Source organism: Pelobates fuscus, chromosome 3 (assembly GCF_036172605.1).
Source record: "Pelobates fuscus isolate aPelFus1 chromosome 3, aPelFus1.pri, whole genome shotgun sequence".
NCBI classification, from domain to species: Eukaryota; Metazoa; Chordata; class Amphibia; order Anura; family Pelobatidae; genus Pelobates; species Pelobates fuscus.
The window spans coordinates 283,468,826-283,483,619 of record NC_086319.1 but is presented as its reverse complement, the minus strand read 5'-3'; the positions used below and the strand labels follow the sequence as shown (position 1 = coordinate 283,483,619).

General features: G+C 39.5%; 1 protein-coding gene across 7 annotated transcripts in view; it reads left to right on the top strand.

Annotated features, from left to right (window-relative positions):
* The window catches only part of AAK1 (AP2 associated kinase 1), a 101,880-nt gene that overhangs the window by 25,531 nt on the left and 61,555 nt on the right, over positions 1-14,794 (top strand). For all 7 annotated transcript variants that reach the window (XM_063448645.1, XM_063448648.1, XM_063448646.1 and 4 more), the window contains 5 exons: positions 333-451; positions 3,537-3,645; positions 4,958-5,100; positions 13,711-13,832; positions 14,424-14,505. In XM_063448645.1, coding sequence (XP_063304715.1) covers positions 333-451; positions 3,537-3,645; positions 4,958-5,100; positions 13,711-13,832; positions 14,424-14,505 — 575 coding nt within the window. The remainder of the gene's footprint in view (positions 1-332; positions 452-3,536; positions 3,646-4,957; positions 5,101-13,710; positions 13,833-14,423; positions 14,506-14,794) is intronic.

Genomic DNA, 14,794 nt, shown 5'->3' with positions numbered 1-14,794 from the left:
TTGAGTGGAGATTGCAGTAAACCCACATAGTAAAAAAAAATGATGTAAAACCTAATCAGCTGATTCTAGGTGTCCTAATCAAAGACATTGTATGTTTTCTATAGTCAGGTATTTTTGTTCAGCAGTTATCTAACTAACAGGAAAAGGAGCTGGTTAAAGGGGACTAGTACCTAGATGTTTGCATTTGTTTACCACAATTACAATACTGAAAACCTTTCAGGCATTAATGATCAGAGTTAAAATGTTTGCATCTTTGGATATTTAATACATGTGATGACCGTATATAATTAATCATTTTGATAATATTTTAACTTGCTATATGTCTTCCACAGGAGGATTTGCCCTTGTTTTCCTGGTTCGAACCAGCAATGGGATGCGCCGAGCACTAAAACGCATGTATGTGAATAATGAGCAAGACCTACAAGTTTGCAAGAGAGAGATTCAAATCATGGTAAGAGATTGGGTCCTCCTAGTGTAATGAGCAAATAAAAACTGGGTCGGGGGGCGGGGCCTGGCAGCCATGGCGTGGTTGGACGTGTTTTCTACGAGCTCCTCCAGCATAACCAGATTTAGTCCAGCCACCAAGGTTCTTCAAACCCTACCTTGAGCAGTTTGAAACTCTACAATGTCCTACAATGTTTGATCGACTTGGGGTTGCATCCAGCGGTCACGAGCACTACACAGCCGCAGGTCTTTCTGCCGAGAGAGAGCAGGGCCTGGCGGGTGCTGTGTTAGGGAGAGGCGGCCAATCTCCAGGCCCAACGCGTGCCGACTCAAACACTAAGACGATGCTGCCCCGTTACCCCCTTATGGACCAGCGGGGGTTATCCTGGTCCTCACCCAGGGAGCGCCTATGCTCCGCGAGAAAACAATACCGTGAAGCATGGCTCCTACAAGGGCAGCGCAGTTAAAATGGTGGATGCAGCGTGTTACCAGGCGCACCAGCAAGCGTGGTCTAACCTGGACACCCTCTTTCACCAGTTTTGTGCTCAACTACGACATAAGTACCTCCTTACTGCGTAACAAGCCCCACTGCCTACCACACCTGCGAAGGTACCCAGAGGCTCCCAGAATCGTCGAGTTTCCCTTATAGCGGCCCACCTCAAGTGGCGAAGACCGCATCTGCAATGGAAGAAAAAGGCTAAACGCAGCTCTACACTAAAGCGGAGCAATCACCCCCCACAATCTGAGTTATCCAAGGGGGCTGAAACCAGATGGCACATAAACCAGTCATGGCTTCATGTTTTCTGTCTCTCACTTCACCACCTGCTCCTGCCATGTGTGGCCCATTGCACAATAATTCTGTGGGACTGTATCCTGCCACTGACAGGCATAAGCTGAATGGTGTCCAGGGGACATACTTTTCTTCTTTCATGCAGTGCTGGATTCCAAGCCTTTACTCACCTTTCTTCTCCCAGTATTACTATGGGGCCCCAGTGGTGGCAATATTGTGTTACAGGACCACTATAGGCACCCAGACCACTTCAGCTTAATGAAGTGGTCTGGGTGCCTGGTCCATCTAGGGTTAACCCTTTTTTCTATAAACATAGCAGTTTCACAGAAACTGCTATGTTTATATTTGGGTTAATCCAGCCTCTAGTGGCTCTCACTGCCGCGCATGCGCATTCAGCCGGAGAGGAGGAGGAGAGCTCCCCGCCTGGCGCTGGAGAAAGAGGTAAGTTTAACCCCTTCCTCTCCATGCAGCCCGGCGGGAGGGGGACCCTGAGGGTGAGGGCACCCTCAGGGCACTATAGTGCCAGGAAAACAAGTGTTTTCCTGGCACTATAGTGGTCCTTTAATAGCTGTAAATTTTGCTTGGTACTATATTTTTTGTTTTGTTCCTTTCTCCTCAAAAAAATGTGCAGCATTTATTACATGTTAAATTTCATGCTCAAAACTATGCCTGTATTACAAACTCCTGCTGACATGTTTCTCTATGCCTGAGACTTGTTATCATTTGCACATCAAAAATAAAGAATAAAAAAAAATCAGTTTTAAATTAATTGGGCCAAATCAATTAAACTGTGTATTTGTATTCCAGTGTGTACTAGTGAAGGAAACTGGGAGAAAAGTAAAAAGGATTGAAACAAAACACAACATAATACGTCCCACAAAGAAAATTTAGCCCTCCGTAAGCATCAGCCAACAGGATCATTTCTAATAGCTTCTTAGATCAGTGGTGAGGGCAAGACAAAGAATGTCAAGATACATAGGTGTGAAACCCCCTACAAATACACACAATGAAGCACAGTTACCCTTGATACATTGGCAAGTACATAAATGGTCACCATTTGTTATGATAGTGATAATACCCATTTGTACTATTGGTATCTATAGTCCTTGAGTTTTGAGGCTAGTGGCTTGTTCAGATGTAATATCCATTAACTGGCCTTCAACTAAGGTTGCCAGTTCCACAGGGATTGCAGCTACATTTTGATGGACAGTACACTGAAAAAGCTGCCCTGTAGTACTGTAACAGATTCCTCTGATATAATAAACTGACCACCTTCATGCAGCATTGGAATTCTACATATTGGCGAACAGCACTTTTCACGTGTTGCTGCTTCGTATGTACGAGTGATATGGATCAGGGTGGGGTGGATATGGTAATCCTATCTTTAACTGAAGTGTGTTGCCAAGGATAAGGAAGGCATTGTTCTGAGAGGTCAAGCATCTGTGCTACAGGGGTTAGGTGGTGTTTCTCCCAAAATGCTACTTTCTTATTTTTTTACTGAAAATTCTTTACTTTATTTTTCTCCCTTTCAGATATTTTGGTGAGTGGTATAGACTGGATTGTGTGCATTAACCATTTCACTTCATGTGGGCTTAGGCATTCTGTGGAATATTAAGGGTTTATACAGCGCTGGTGTTGCTCTGTGTAATAAATTACTACTTGGGAAATATCTTAACCTTAAAGGTACACTATAGGCCCCCAGACCCCAGCTATTTAGAGTGGTGTGGGTGCACTGCCCCTATTGCACTTAGTGCTGCAATGTTAAACAGAGAAACTGCATTATTTACATTGCTGCACTAAGTCTGCCTCCAGAGGCTCTCTCCCAGACAGCCTCTGGAGGCGCTACCTGGATCCTAAAAGGTTCGGTAACTGACACCGGACATCCTCACGCTCTGCATGAGGACATCCAGTGTCAGATTTTTTTTACCCATAGGAAAGCATTGATTCTAATGCGCAAGCGGCATGTGCCACGCATACGCATTAGAGCCTGCTTGTCGTGGGACGTCAAAGCAGGCGGCGGCTAAGGCAAGTAGGTAAAGGGTTTTTAACCCATTATTCACGTCAGTGGTGGGTGCGAGGGAGGGGGGAGGCAGAGTGGCTATAGTGCCAGGTATACAGGTTTCTATTCCTGGCACTTATAGTATCCCTTTAATGTTGTTGTTATTTAATTATGCTTAAATCATTACGATGCCGTCCTCTCGTTCCATGGTCTGCTGCGGCACTGTTTAATGTTGTTTTTGTTAATGGTTTTCCTTTTACAACTGGTGAATCCTCTTTTTTTTGTTTTACTCTCTTTCTGTAGAGGGATCTCTCTGGACACAAGAACATCGTTGGATACATAGATTCCAGTATTAATTCTGTGAGCAGCGGAGATGTTTGGGAGGTTCTAATCCTGATGGATTTCTGTCGAGGTGAGGCCTTGGATTTTCATTATCAGTTATTGACAATATTCAATGACCTGCATGACCATTTGAGTATCTGCATATACAACCAGTTTAATTGTATTTTGAAAAAACACCTAAATCAACATTTGCGTCCTCTTTCTGCATTCCTTAAATATTTGCAAGGATTCAGTTGTCTTTTTTTATTTGGTGGCACGGTCAATAACAGAAACATCATTCTCCCTTGTTTCTCGGTTGAAGTAGAGTTCATCAATCTGGTGTTTGTCTGTCTTTCTTTTTCATAACCTGTGTAGAAGTTGGGTTCTGAGTTTGCTTGATCAAACATAATACAGAATTTTGTTTTCACAAAAGTTAATATTGCATTTCCCAACTAATCTGTGTCTACCACAGAGTCATCGCACTCACTCTTAATTATCTGGTGGGCCCTCGTGCACAGAAAAAGATTGACCAAGCACTTACTATGGATGTCATGGAGATGTTCGTTTGACATTTTGTGGAGGTTTACAAGCAATGTCTACATTTTACTATTACTCATAGTTGAAGGAATACAGCAATAAAGCTTTTTTTTTTACCACAATCCTCTGATTGATATGTTATCTTGTTTTAGTATCCAATATAAAACTAGGGACATAGCTAGGGCTACAAAAAACAACTGGCTTTTGAGCCCATAAATAATTGAGTTACCCTACTTACCGCTCCCCACCTCCCACTCCTGCCTCTCCCCAACGCTCTTAAACACTCCTATAGACACACAGTTACTTACTCTCCCAAGAGTTCCCACCATGCAATCACTGAAGTTGACATGATTAAGGAGTGCTGGAGCTTCAGTGAGCCACATATCTGCACAGGGTGCACTGTACATATAGTCCCAGAGCAGCCTAGGGCCTGGGACGCAGAGCTAAAAATAACTAGTGATTTTTAGGCCAAGGGTTTTTCAGGGGCCTACTCAGGGCTTTAGCCATGGTCAGTCCCCCCCTCTTGAAGCCGATGTCTACCACGCATTACCCTTGTAGGTGTATGTCAGCAAAGCAACCATGATACTTTATCAATATGTATTTAATCTGCCAGCAGTCACCCCTCTGTTTGAGATCTGACATTTGCTATGTGGGCATGTTTTAAAAAGCTCCACTTTCTTTTTCTAAACCTAATCGCCTCAATTATGTAACTGGCCTTCTCTGTGCATGGACTGTCCCTGTGTAACTCATGATTTTGACATAATATATAACATGTTATGCATTGGTATTGCTGAGGCCACATTTATTTTTTCCCAGTGATCCAATAAGCCATGTATGAAATTGGGACTTTCTTTCTCTATCTGTAGGAGGACAAGTTGTGAACTTGATGAATCAACGACTGCAGACAGGATTCACAGAAAATGAAGTTCTTCAGATCTTCTGTGACACATGCGAGGCAGTGGCCCGTCTTCACCAGTGCAAGACTCCGATAATACACCGGGATCTCAAGGTACGCTCAGGTGGATTTTATGCACTGGCCTCCATTAATCATTCCCTGGTTGATACTAATGTGTTGTTTTCTTTTTTTATTTCTCTATGGTCTGGACTATTAAAGCATATTCTGGTCATAGGCTAGCGCATACCCTCCTTATATTCTAGTTTTGCTTCTCTCTGTCTGTTTCCCTGATGTGCTCTGACTGCAAGTATTGCTGTTTTGTTTTCTCAAACCTTTTTACCAGCAGTCATTTTTTGCTGCCTTAATTTCCTTGATTTACCATTTCTAAACCCTGTCATCTGTCTGGGGGATTAGAGGGTCACATCTGTGTTGGATTAATTCATTAATCCCCCTCTCCAAGTGCTACAGACTTGTATCTGTACTTCTGTATGGATATCTTGAATGTAATTCTGACATGTCCTCTCTCCAGATTACAGTTTGCTATAGAGTATTTTAGAGAATGTATCATATTACTCCATTTTTTGTTTTAAAGGACTTGGGAAGATCTGTCAAGATCGACAATTTACAATGTGCAGTAGACACATGTATGGGTCCTCATACATATTAAAAGTTGCCTATAGAGAGCGCTCAGCTATAGGTGCTCTCCGTAAATTTGACAGCCACGGGGGCCTTTTTTTCTTCAACAGATGTGGTACCCATGAGATTTGTGCCCATTTTCTTATACGGATTTAGTTTTTAATTTAGAGAAAGCTGCCATTTTATTATTAACCACTTATTTTTGTCAAATGTTCATACTTCCCAATGTCCATTTTGCAGTCTTGTAAATACTTTACAAATATTGAGTTATAAATGTAGATAACATCTTAATCTGATAGGAACTGGATTCACAGGACTGTTTGAGTTAAGTTGGGATTCCAGAGAGTCACAAATGCACACCTCCAAGTCATTGTACCAAAGTAGCAGCAGATGCTCACTTATAAACAATAAGAATTCATGAAAATTGTGAATCCGTACTTGTGTGTATTTTATTTGCTGTTCTTAAATTGATACTATCACTAAAAATGACTTAATCTGTTAAAAACAATATTGCAGGCAAATTAAAGGACAGTTGTTAATAACTGTGGATAACCACAGTCCTGGATTTAAGAATTTCCTATCTGTACCACTAGGGATACTGACAAAACCTGGACTTTTAATGAAACCGTTTTGGTGTATAGATCACGCCCCTGCAGACTAACTGCACAATTCTTTGCCATTTAGGAGTTAAATGACTTTGTTTATGCGACCTTCGTCACAGCTCCCTTGCTGTCTCTCTACACATTTCCTGTAAAGAGAGATCTAATATTTAAACTGTCTTTATTGCACAGTCTGTCTATTTTTTTATTTCTTATATGGTAATCTGTTAATAGCCTGCTAGTGCATGCAGGAGCCTTATGTATGTGATTAAATTTACACATTGTATGTGTATGGATGAATATGTGTAGTGCACTCTGACAAAAAGGCACAGATAGCCTGATGTAGGTAGGAGCTCTAGACCCAACAGGTTCCCTCTTCTGTCTACCCACTTCCTCCAGTGCTTGCCCTGTGAAGTAGATGGGAGTTGCAGTATGCAACATATGTCTCCTTCATGGACATCATGCTTTCCATGCCTGCCGAGGGATGTACATAGGCCAATCTCATTCCCGTTCAGGACAGTGTGTGAGATCAAGAGACTTTATGGAATAACATACCATCCATGCACTGAAGGCTCTGAATATTCAGCTTTATAAAAAAAGCATATTATTAGCATTAATCTAGTATGTGTTGTTTAAAGGACCACTAAAGGCACCCAACCACTTTATCACAATGAAGTGGTCTGAGTGCAGTGCTCCTTTCGTTTTAAACCTGCAAGGTAAAGCCTTGAGTTTAGTAGTACACCATTGTTTACATTGCAGGGTTCAATACACTTCTAGTGACTGTCTTCATGACTGCCGCTAAAGGCGCTTGCACTGTTAGAAGTGAGTCAAACTCTGTTCTCCTAGCTAACTGCAGTTTCTTCGGAGGAGCATAGCACGGGGCACGCATGCAGTTTTCTTCCCCAATGCTTCTTTGTAAGGAGCATTGGATTAGAACAAAATAAGAGCCTGCTTGACGTTGCGGGAGGCGGACCGAGCATGTGCAGGGACTGGATCTTTTGTTTAAATTGAAGGGGGCCCCTAAGCTAAAGGCACAGGAGAACACTATAGCAGTAGGTTTGTGTACCTAATGCTATACTATTTCTTTTAGTTGTTGTTGCAAGCCCTCTTCATATGGTGCATCCTTCAGAGAGGATGCAATCCGTAGCACCATTAACTGGCACCGTGCATTAAGACATCACTAAGCTAGCTGTTCAGTTCTTATGTAAATCTTCTCCTGCTAGCACACAGGAATTTATCACTTTTAGTCACAGAGAGATTTGTAATCCTGTAGCTTCGAGACGTGATGAAGTCTCATTTTTATTAATGGGATTCATTTCCATGATGTGCTAAACAGAGGATAACTGCACAAAGATCCTTGTGGTTACAGATACATTTCTTCCCCTTCTAGTATATACCTTTACATCATTCTCTGCCTCAGGAGTATGTTTCATATAAGTTCATATGCATTGTTCTTATCGCCCCTAGTCGTTTAATCATCATTGGTTCGTTCATTTTTATTGACTATGTACAAATCACTTATTTACTTAAAATAACTTGAGCTTAAAATTGTTTGTTAATTATAGGACATGATTAGTGTGATTCTAAAATACTGTCTATTTAGTACATTTTATTTAAGGATATTACTAGGCATCTATATTGTGCAACAATCAGGATGTAAGAGATATGCTTTCCTAAAGGTTAATATTTTTTTCCCATAATTGAATCTATAAAATGTATTTACCCTACCAGGAAAAATCGTCACAATGTGTATTTGAACCCATGGATACATGGCAGCTAGCTAGCAAGTGTTGGATAAAACACCTGTATGTATGTGTGCTGTTCAGAAATACCTGAAATATTGACATCATTTTACACCATTTTATTTTTTTCCTTCATCCTTTACATAAATATGGTAACAATATTTTGAGATAATACTGAAATATATATATACGGTATATATATTTTTTTATAAAAATAGCCCAAGGGCTGAATGAATGGGTATCTGTCTTTGAGGAACCTATTGGCCAAACAACTGTCTGTATCTGAGCATAATAAATTATTGCAGCATGTCTTTCAAAGCCTTCCAACTTCCATTTAGCTGACTGCTAATATGCAATATTTGGCCTCCAAAAGTTGCTGTAGAGAATGGGAATGGCAAGGCGACTTGCAGAAGACCTTGTCAAGGGTTACACCAGACTGGCACTGACCCCATGTCTTTGAATAGAACCAAATATTCAGCAATTTGCCTGGCTAAGAAAGAGCCGAACACTTAGCAGTCCAATCCCTGTAAGTTCCTAATGATGGAAAGACTATATACAAAAATGTGGTGATTTCTGTATGGTTCCCTATGTAGGGTTGTAAATATACTCAAAGTAAAGCTGACCGTCAGTGCTTTATCCTCTTAGTCATTGTTTCTTTAATAAACCAATGTGCTAGAGTACAGTAGCAATACCTGTGCCCCATTGCAACTATTTATAAACTGTTCTGCATGGAAAAAAATCACAGATCTATTTTAAGTCTAATGCAGTCTTTATGTTGAGAAGTTTTAATATTTGTCCGCCTGTCTTTGAGAATTGTGGCGCGTTATCCTCACTGTGGGTCTGTCTGTCTGTGTGTGTTTGTTACATACCTGCACATATCTGCCAGCTTGAATATCTGTAGACGTCGTTATCCAAGTGCTGTGTAATTATAAAGGTGCATGACACATCATCTAATATACGTAAACAGTAGTCTAATTAGCAGTGCCCATGGAGGATAAAACGACTGCTATAAGATTCCCCATGCTGATAGACATTCGAAAATAAATCTTTATCTTACACTAATTTCCATGCCGCTCTGTCAGACAGTTATCTGAATTTACAGCTCCGCTATGATATTGCAAGATGCACTTATTTCAGATGCCTGTTTAAAAGTATTTTCCTTTAAGTGGGAGCATCTCTATAATGACAATATTCTGAATGACACTGTTCCGCTGACTTTATAAATCCTGTCTAATCCTTTTCATTTGGCTGGGATATGTTGGTACAAAAAGCCTGCTTATAAAAATAAAAAAAATAAAAAAAAATACAAGTAAGCTGGTTTTATTCCATATTTCAATACAGATAAATAGGTGCAGTTTAAAGCACTTTTATTTGATGACTGCGCTTATATACCGTATTTTAAATAGACGGAAACCTGTTTGTACCCTGTAGTGTTGGTACAGGGAATGCGAAGGATAAAAGATTTTGGATATTGGTTGCTTGGGGCCATAAAACTCCCATAGCTTTTGTTAGGTGTATGCGCTAATCTATGTAAAATTTAAATAAGCCCTAGTGAGCATGGCCCTCGCACCATCTGTTTCTGTCTCTTTCAATATGTCACAAATGCATATAACTCCTTACTGTACAACCATGGCATTGGTGCTCTGAAAATTATCATAATGATGAATATTCAGGATAGGTTGTTAAAAGCTTTATTATTTGATCTCCATGAACTGTATATTTGCCACGTATGGACTATGCAAGTATATGTGTACATACATGTACAAATGAAAACATTTGATTCAAACACAATTGAAGAAAAAATTATGCATTTATGATATAACCGAAGGATTATTTATTAAAGTGAAACTTGTCGGGAATTCAAAGTGACTACTCTGGCCTTAAATTTGAATTCTGATTTAGATCATGTTTTCAGTTTGGCTATTTTTACTTTAATTAATAATTCACTTTAAATACTCACTTTTGTGACTACCGTAACCATGGGTTTATGATTATAATATAAACCTAAATGCGCTTTCTAATATTAAAATAAATAAATATTTTTATTTTGGATGTTAGTGCTCTCCCTCTTTAATTAAATTCTTTAAAACAAATAGGTTTAATTCAGCTTCAGAGCATTCTCCTCAGTGCAGCTACTCTGCTCCCAATGAAGTCATCAGTACTGATGACCTCTTGTCCAATCCAGTGTTTCTCCTGTAGAAGTCCTGGAGATGTAGGATGCCTGCTCCGCAGTAGCATTTCCAAACCAGTGCTTCTACGATGGAAGCATTGAATTAAATACTTCTCTTTAATGTATATCAAGACCTTAAAATAAAAGGCCTTGAATGAGAGTGCAATTCTAGTGACTGTTAGTATTACAGCCACTTGAGGCATGGTTTATGCAAAAAAAATTAAACCTGATCGATTCTCAGAAACAGAAATGTTTTTTACGAACACTTAGCAAAGTAATATCTTCAAACTGATATTAATACTGTCCCAGTTACAAGTAAACTTTTCAATTGCAAACATTACTTGACAATTTGTAATCATTTGTAAGTTGAATTTGTTATTTAAAAAAGCAAACCAAAAAAATGACATCTCACCAATCAATGAGTACTGAAAGGCTCATCCCTACCCCATTCAGTGGGCTTTAAACACCATAAACACTACAGTTCATTGCAGTGGTTGTGATTCAGCAAGTCTTTTGTTGACCTCCTATTGCTCAGTGTCAAACTGTTTTACAAAAGACAGAAACATGAGCTATCCTGGCACATAAACCCCTCTGCTGCTGCTCAGCTATGAAGAGGTGGAATTCTAAATGGGCTAGTCCGAGTTTAGATAGCAATAATAGAGCACAGGGCTAACACATGGGTTAATGCGGAAGTCCACTTTGGCAATACATGCATTGCAGGTGGAGGGTTCTAATTTAGGTGTCAGAACAACCATGGTCTTACCCAACCACAAGAAGGGATGGAAACCAAGTCCTTTGCCCTTTAAACATTACAGTGTGCTGTAGTGCGTATGACGCTTAGTCTGTCCCTTTGAAATAAGTTCAGTGACTTATTATAAACATAAGTATATGACAGGACTTTCCTTTGGGTGAGGATGATGGTAGTATGGGTATTTGAAAATGTTCCCCAAATGTATATTGGACAGCACTGAGCTACTTCAACCACAGCTCTGTGTGATACTGAAGTCAGTTTAGTGCCTGTCAAAGATAATTAAATGAAGGCACCCCTCAGATATAGAACAAGCGTTTGAGGGACTCCGTGTCAATGTGTATTAGTCTGTTTATGTGACAAAAACAAAATTACTACAGCTTTCCTTTAGGTGGTATAGTAGCATCACAGACACTGCCATTTGCTAAAGTGAGAATTTGAAGTGAAATTACATTTCAAATTTAAGGTGAAAACAGCTGAAGTAAAAATGTTCTCTGAGGCAGCCATACATCTAGTTTGGCTACTTTGGCCTTAAATTTAAAATTCACTTTGAATTCTCACTCTAGTAAATAACCCTGAAAGTTTATTTCTTCTATATTTTTTGCCAGGCTATTTAGCCTTTTGCCTTGCTCCTTTTCTACATACATTTTCCCAGTGAACTGCAACCTGCCTATCACATGAACACGCACAGCCAGGTTAAGAACAGGACTGCTGACTTTTGTTCGTAAATTATATATCCTAGCAATCAGTGTCACTTAGTCCGTACAAAAGCTACTTGACACTACAAGAAAACATGTTACAGGTTGTTAAATGCTAGATAAGTAGCTTGCAAACTGCTTACAATTATCTTAAATTGAATTTCTGGAGAGTAAAACGGCAAGTTAATTTTCTGCAATCACATCTGCCATATAAACGCACTCAACCACAGTAATAGGGAAGAGAAAGGTAAATCTGTGAAAAACGAACTACATCGACAAGCAGATACTGTGATGATAATGTATACTTCAAGTCATGCTTCTGTTTGATCCAACCCTATGGCCAGAGGATTAAAGGTGACGTGTGCTTGAAGCCCCATGTCTGCTCTACTCTCCCTATATTGACGTGTCCTCTACCATAGTCCAAGCACACAACCATTTCCAGGCTGACTTTAAGGAAAATTCTGGAGAGGAGTCTGTTAGATCATTGTTTTGGAATACTTTTTAACTTTAATGATATATATATATATATATATATATATATATATATATATATATATATATATATATATATATATCTCTGTGGTTGGGACAAAAAAAACGAATTAGTAGAGAGGATAATGTAAGTCAGTTGGGGTGTGCCGAAACCAACGTTCGGGTAAAACTTTTCAAGTCTGTTATTTATAGAGTTGATTGAAGTTGTTATGGTTGATAGAATAGTGTGCATCTTTGCCAAACTGCTAGAACTACTCCCTTCCCCACTTGTACCAGGTCTTGGTTCATCTGATTGTGATTTTATTAGGTAGTATAATTTCATGGCTGTAGCCGAGAATGGGATGTTTCGTCTCTGTAGCTCTGCGGTGATATTTGGGAATGTCTAGGACCTGATAGAGCTTGGACTTGCAGGCGTATATCTGATTGGCATACCAGTTCTGACTGGGATGCTAGGGAGGGAGAGATTGTCACCTTGACCTGAAGAAGACATGCTAAGAGAGAAGGGAATTGACTTAAAGGGATATTATAGTCACTATAACCACTTCATCTCTTTGAATTGCTTATAGTGCCTGAAGTCCACTGGTATTACTCCTCTAATCAGTGTTAAACTGCATAAAATCAGTTTAACAGTAAATAAGTGTCTCTGGCCCCTTCTGGAGGTTTGTCTAAGGCAGAGATTACAATCTTCCTCGAAGTCCTACCCATTCATACCTTTAGTTGGAGTTCTGATAGGCTAAAAGCAGTCAGCTGATTGTCTTATGCAAATTACGGCTACCCATTGCTGCTCAGACTAATACTTCCTTATTAACCAAAGCAGCACTGATGGGATAGACTGCTGGGGACTCTCGTTTAGCGTTAAAACTTAAAAACTGTTTAAACCCTTAAGGACACATGACATGTGTGACATGTCATGATTCCCTTTTATTCCAGAAGTTTGGTCCTTAAGGGGTTAATGCTGAATGAAATTATGATACCAGGAGACTCCATACACTAAAACCAGTTTAATGTTTTTAAGCAGTCCCAATGCATACAGTGTCCCTTTAATTACTGTAACTAGGACCTTCCCTCCCCCAGTCGCAGTACGAACTGACTGGTTGACTAATACCAAGAGGTGAACAATTAACTAGTTGGGTGACTATGGAGTCCCAGCCAGATTCCAAGCTTTGAAAGGCACTACCTAGGTTTTGGGGCAGAGGGCAACTGAACAATGTGGCAGAGTGTGAAAAGGCATAAGATAGAATGGCCGTGACAGGTGAGGCCCTACCAATGCAACCATGCAAGACACCAACTATGATTGAACCGTTGGGTGAATTGGTTGATCCCGAAAGACGATTTTGCTTACATGAAACCCAGTCTAGCTGGGAATCTGAATTCCGTTTTAGTGATAGTGTGAAGATTAAAAAAAAAAAAAAAAAAAGAAAGATACAAAGAAAGAAAGAGAAAAAGAAACATTAACCCGAGCAATATGTCATTTGTCATTTTATGGTATTACATAATCGCAAATCATACAGAAGAAGTTGCAAGACAGATCCTTGTGAATCTTCAATGGCGCATATTTTCTGCTGTAATATCAGTTGATGCTTCAAGTATATTTAAGAGTATTACTAATCAATTTGTTTTGTTACATGTCTGTTTATAGGTTGAGAATATCCTGCTACATGACCGTGGTCACTATGTCCTGTGTGATTTTGGAAGTGCAACAAATAAATGCCAGAACCCTCAGAGCGAGGGGGTCACAACAGTTGAGGAGGAGATTAAAAAGTAAGGCTAAGCTGAAGAGGGAAGCCAAGCATCAGTTTTTATAAAGTCAGTGTATTCTCATAGAAAGAAAGGCTCTCATCTGACTGAATAAAACTAGCAATGAAGACTTTTTTTGTCCTCTACCTGTGGACTATGGCAGCATTGTATATGGAATCCTTGCAAGATGGCTTGTGATGACAGTAGTTATAGTGCTTGGAGTGCCCCTTTAATAACATGTATTCCTTCCACCGGCAAGCTAGATTATCAGTAATTTTTTTCATCATGGTTTTCGCTTGAGTACCGATGCATAGCCATGACTGGTTTAATAGAACACATCCGATGAATGAACCTCTATAGCATAAAGTCACAGTAGGATGTTTCAGTAGGATAGAACATATATTCGTTGATACAGTATATATGGGTAGGTCCTTACATTGTGTAGTATGATTATGAATACTGACATATTTTGATGTATCCGTCGGTCTGCCTATCAAATCATGCTTTAAAATTTTAATTTTAAAATGTACACATCTGCAGCACTGGGTGAGTGTTTGATTGTATAAATCATGACATGCACACAGTAACACATTCAAATTGTTCCTTGTTTTTCAGATATACAACCCTCTCCTATCGTGCTCCTGAAATGGTTAATTTGTATAGTGGAAAAACAATCACTGCTAAAGCCGATATATGGGTTTGTTTTGTTTGTGTTCCCTGTCCTTCATGGTTTTTTTTTTTTTTTTTTTGTTTGTTTGCTTTAATAATAATTTAATAATTCACTAGTTGAAGAAATAGCTAAAATGACAATGAAGGGGGAAGTTATCATCATGGGTGACTTTAATCTTCCTGATGTGAATTGGAAAACAAAAATAGCTACTTGTGCCAGGAGCACACATATTCTAAACTCCCTACTGGGATTGTCTCTAAAACAAGTCGTTGAGGAGCCAACTCGTAAAGAGGCCATACTAGATTTAGTGTTAACA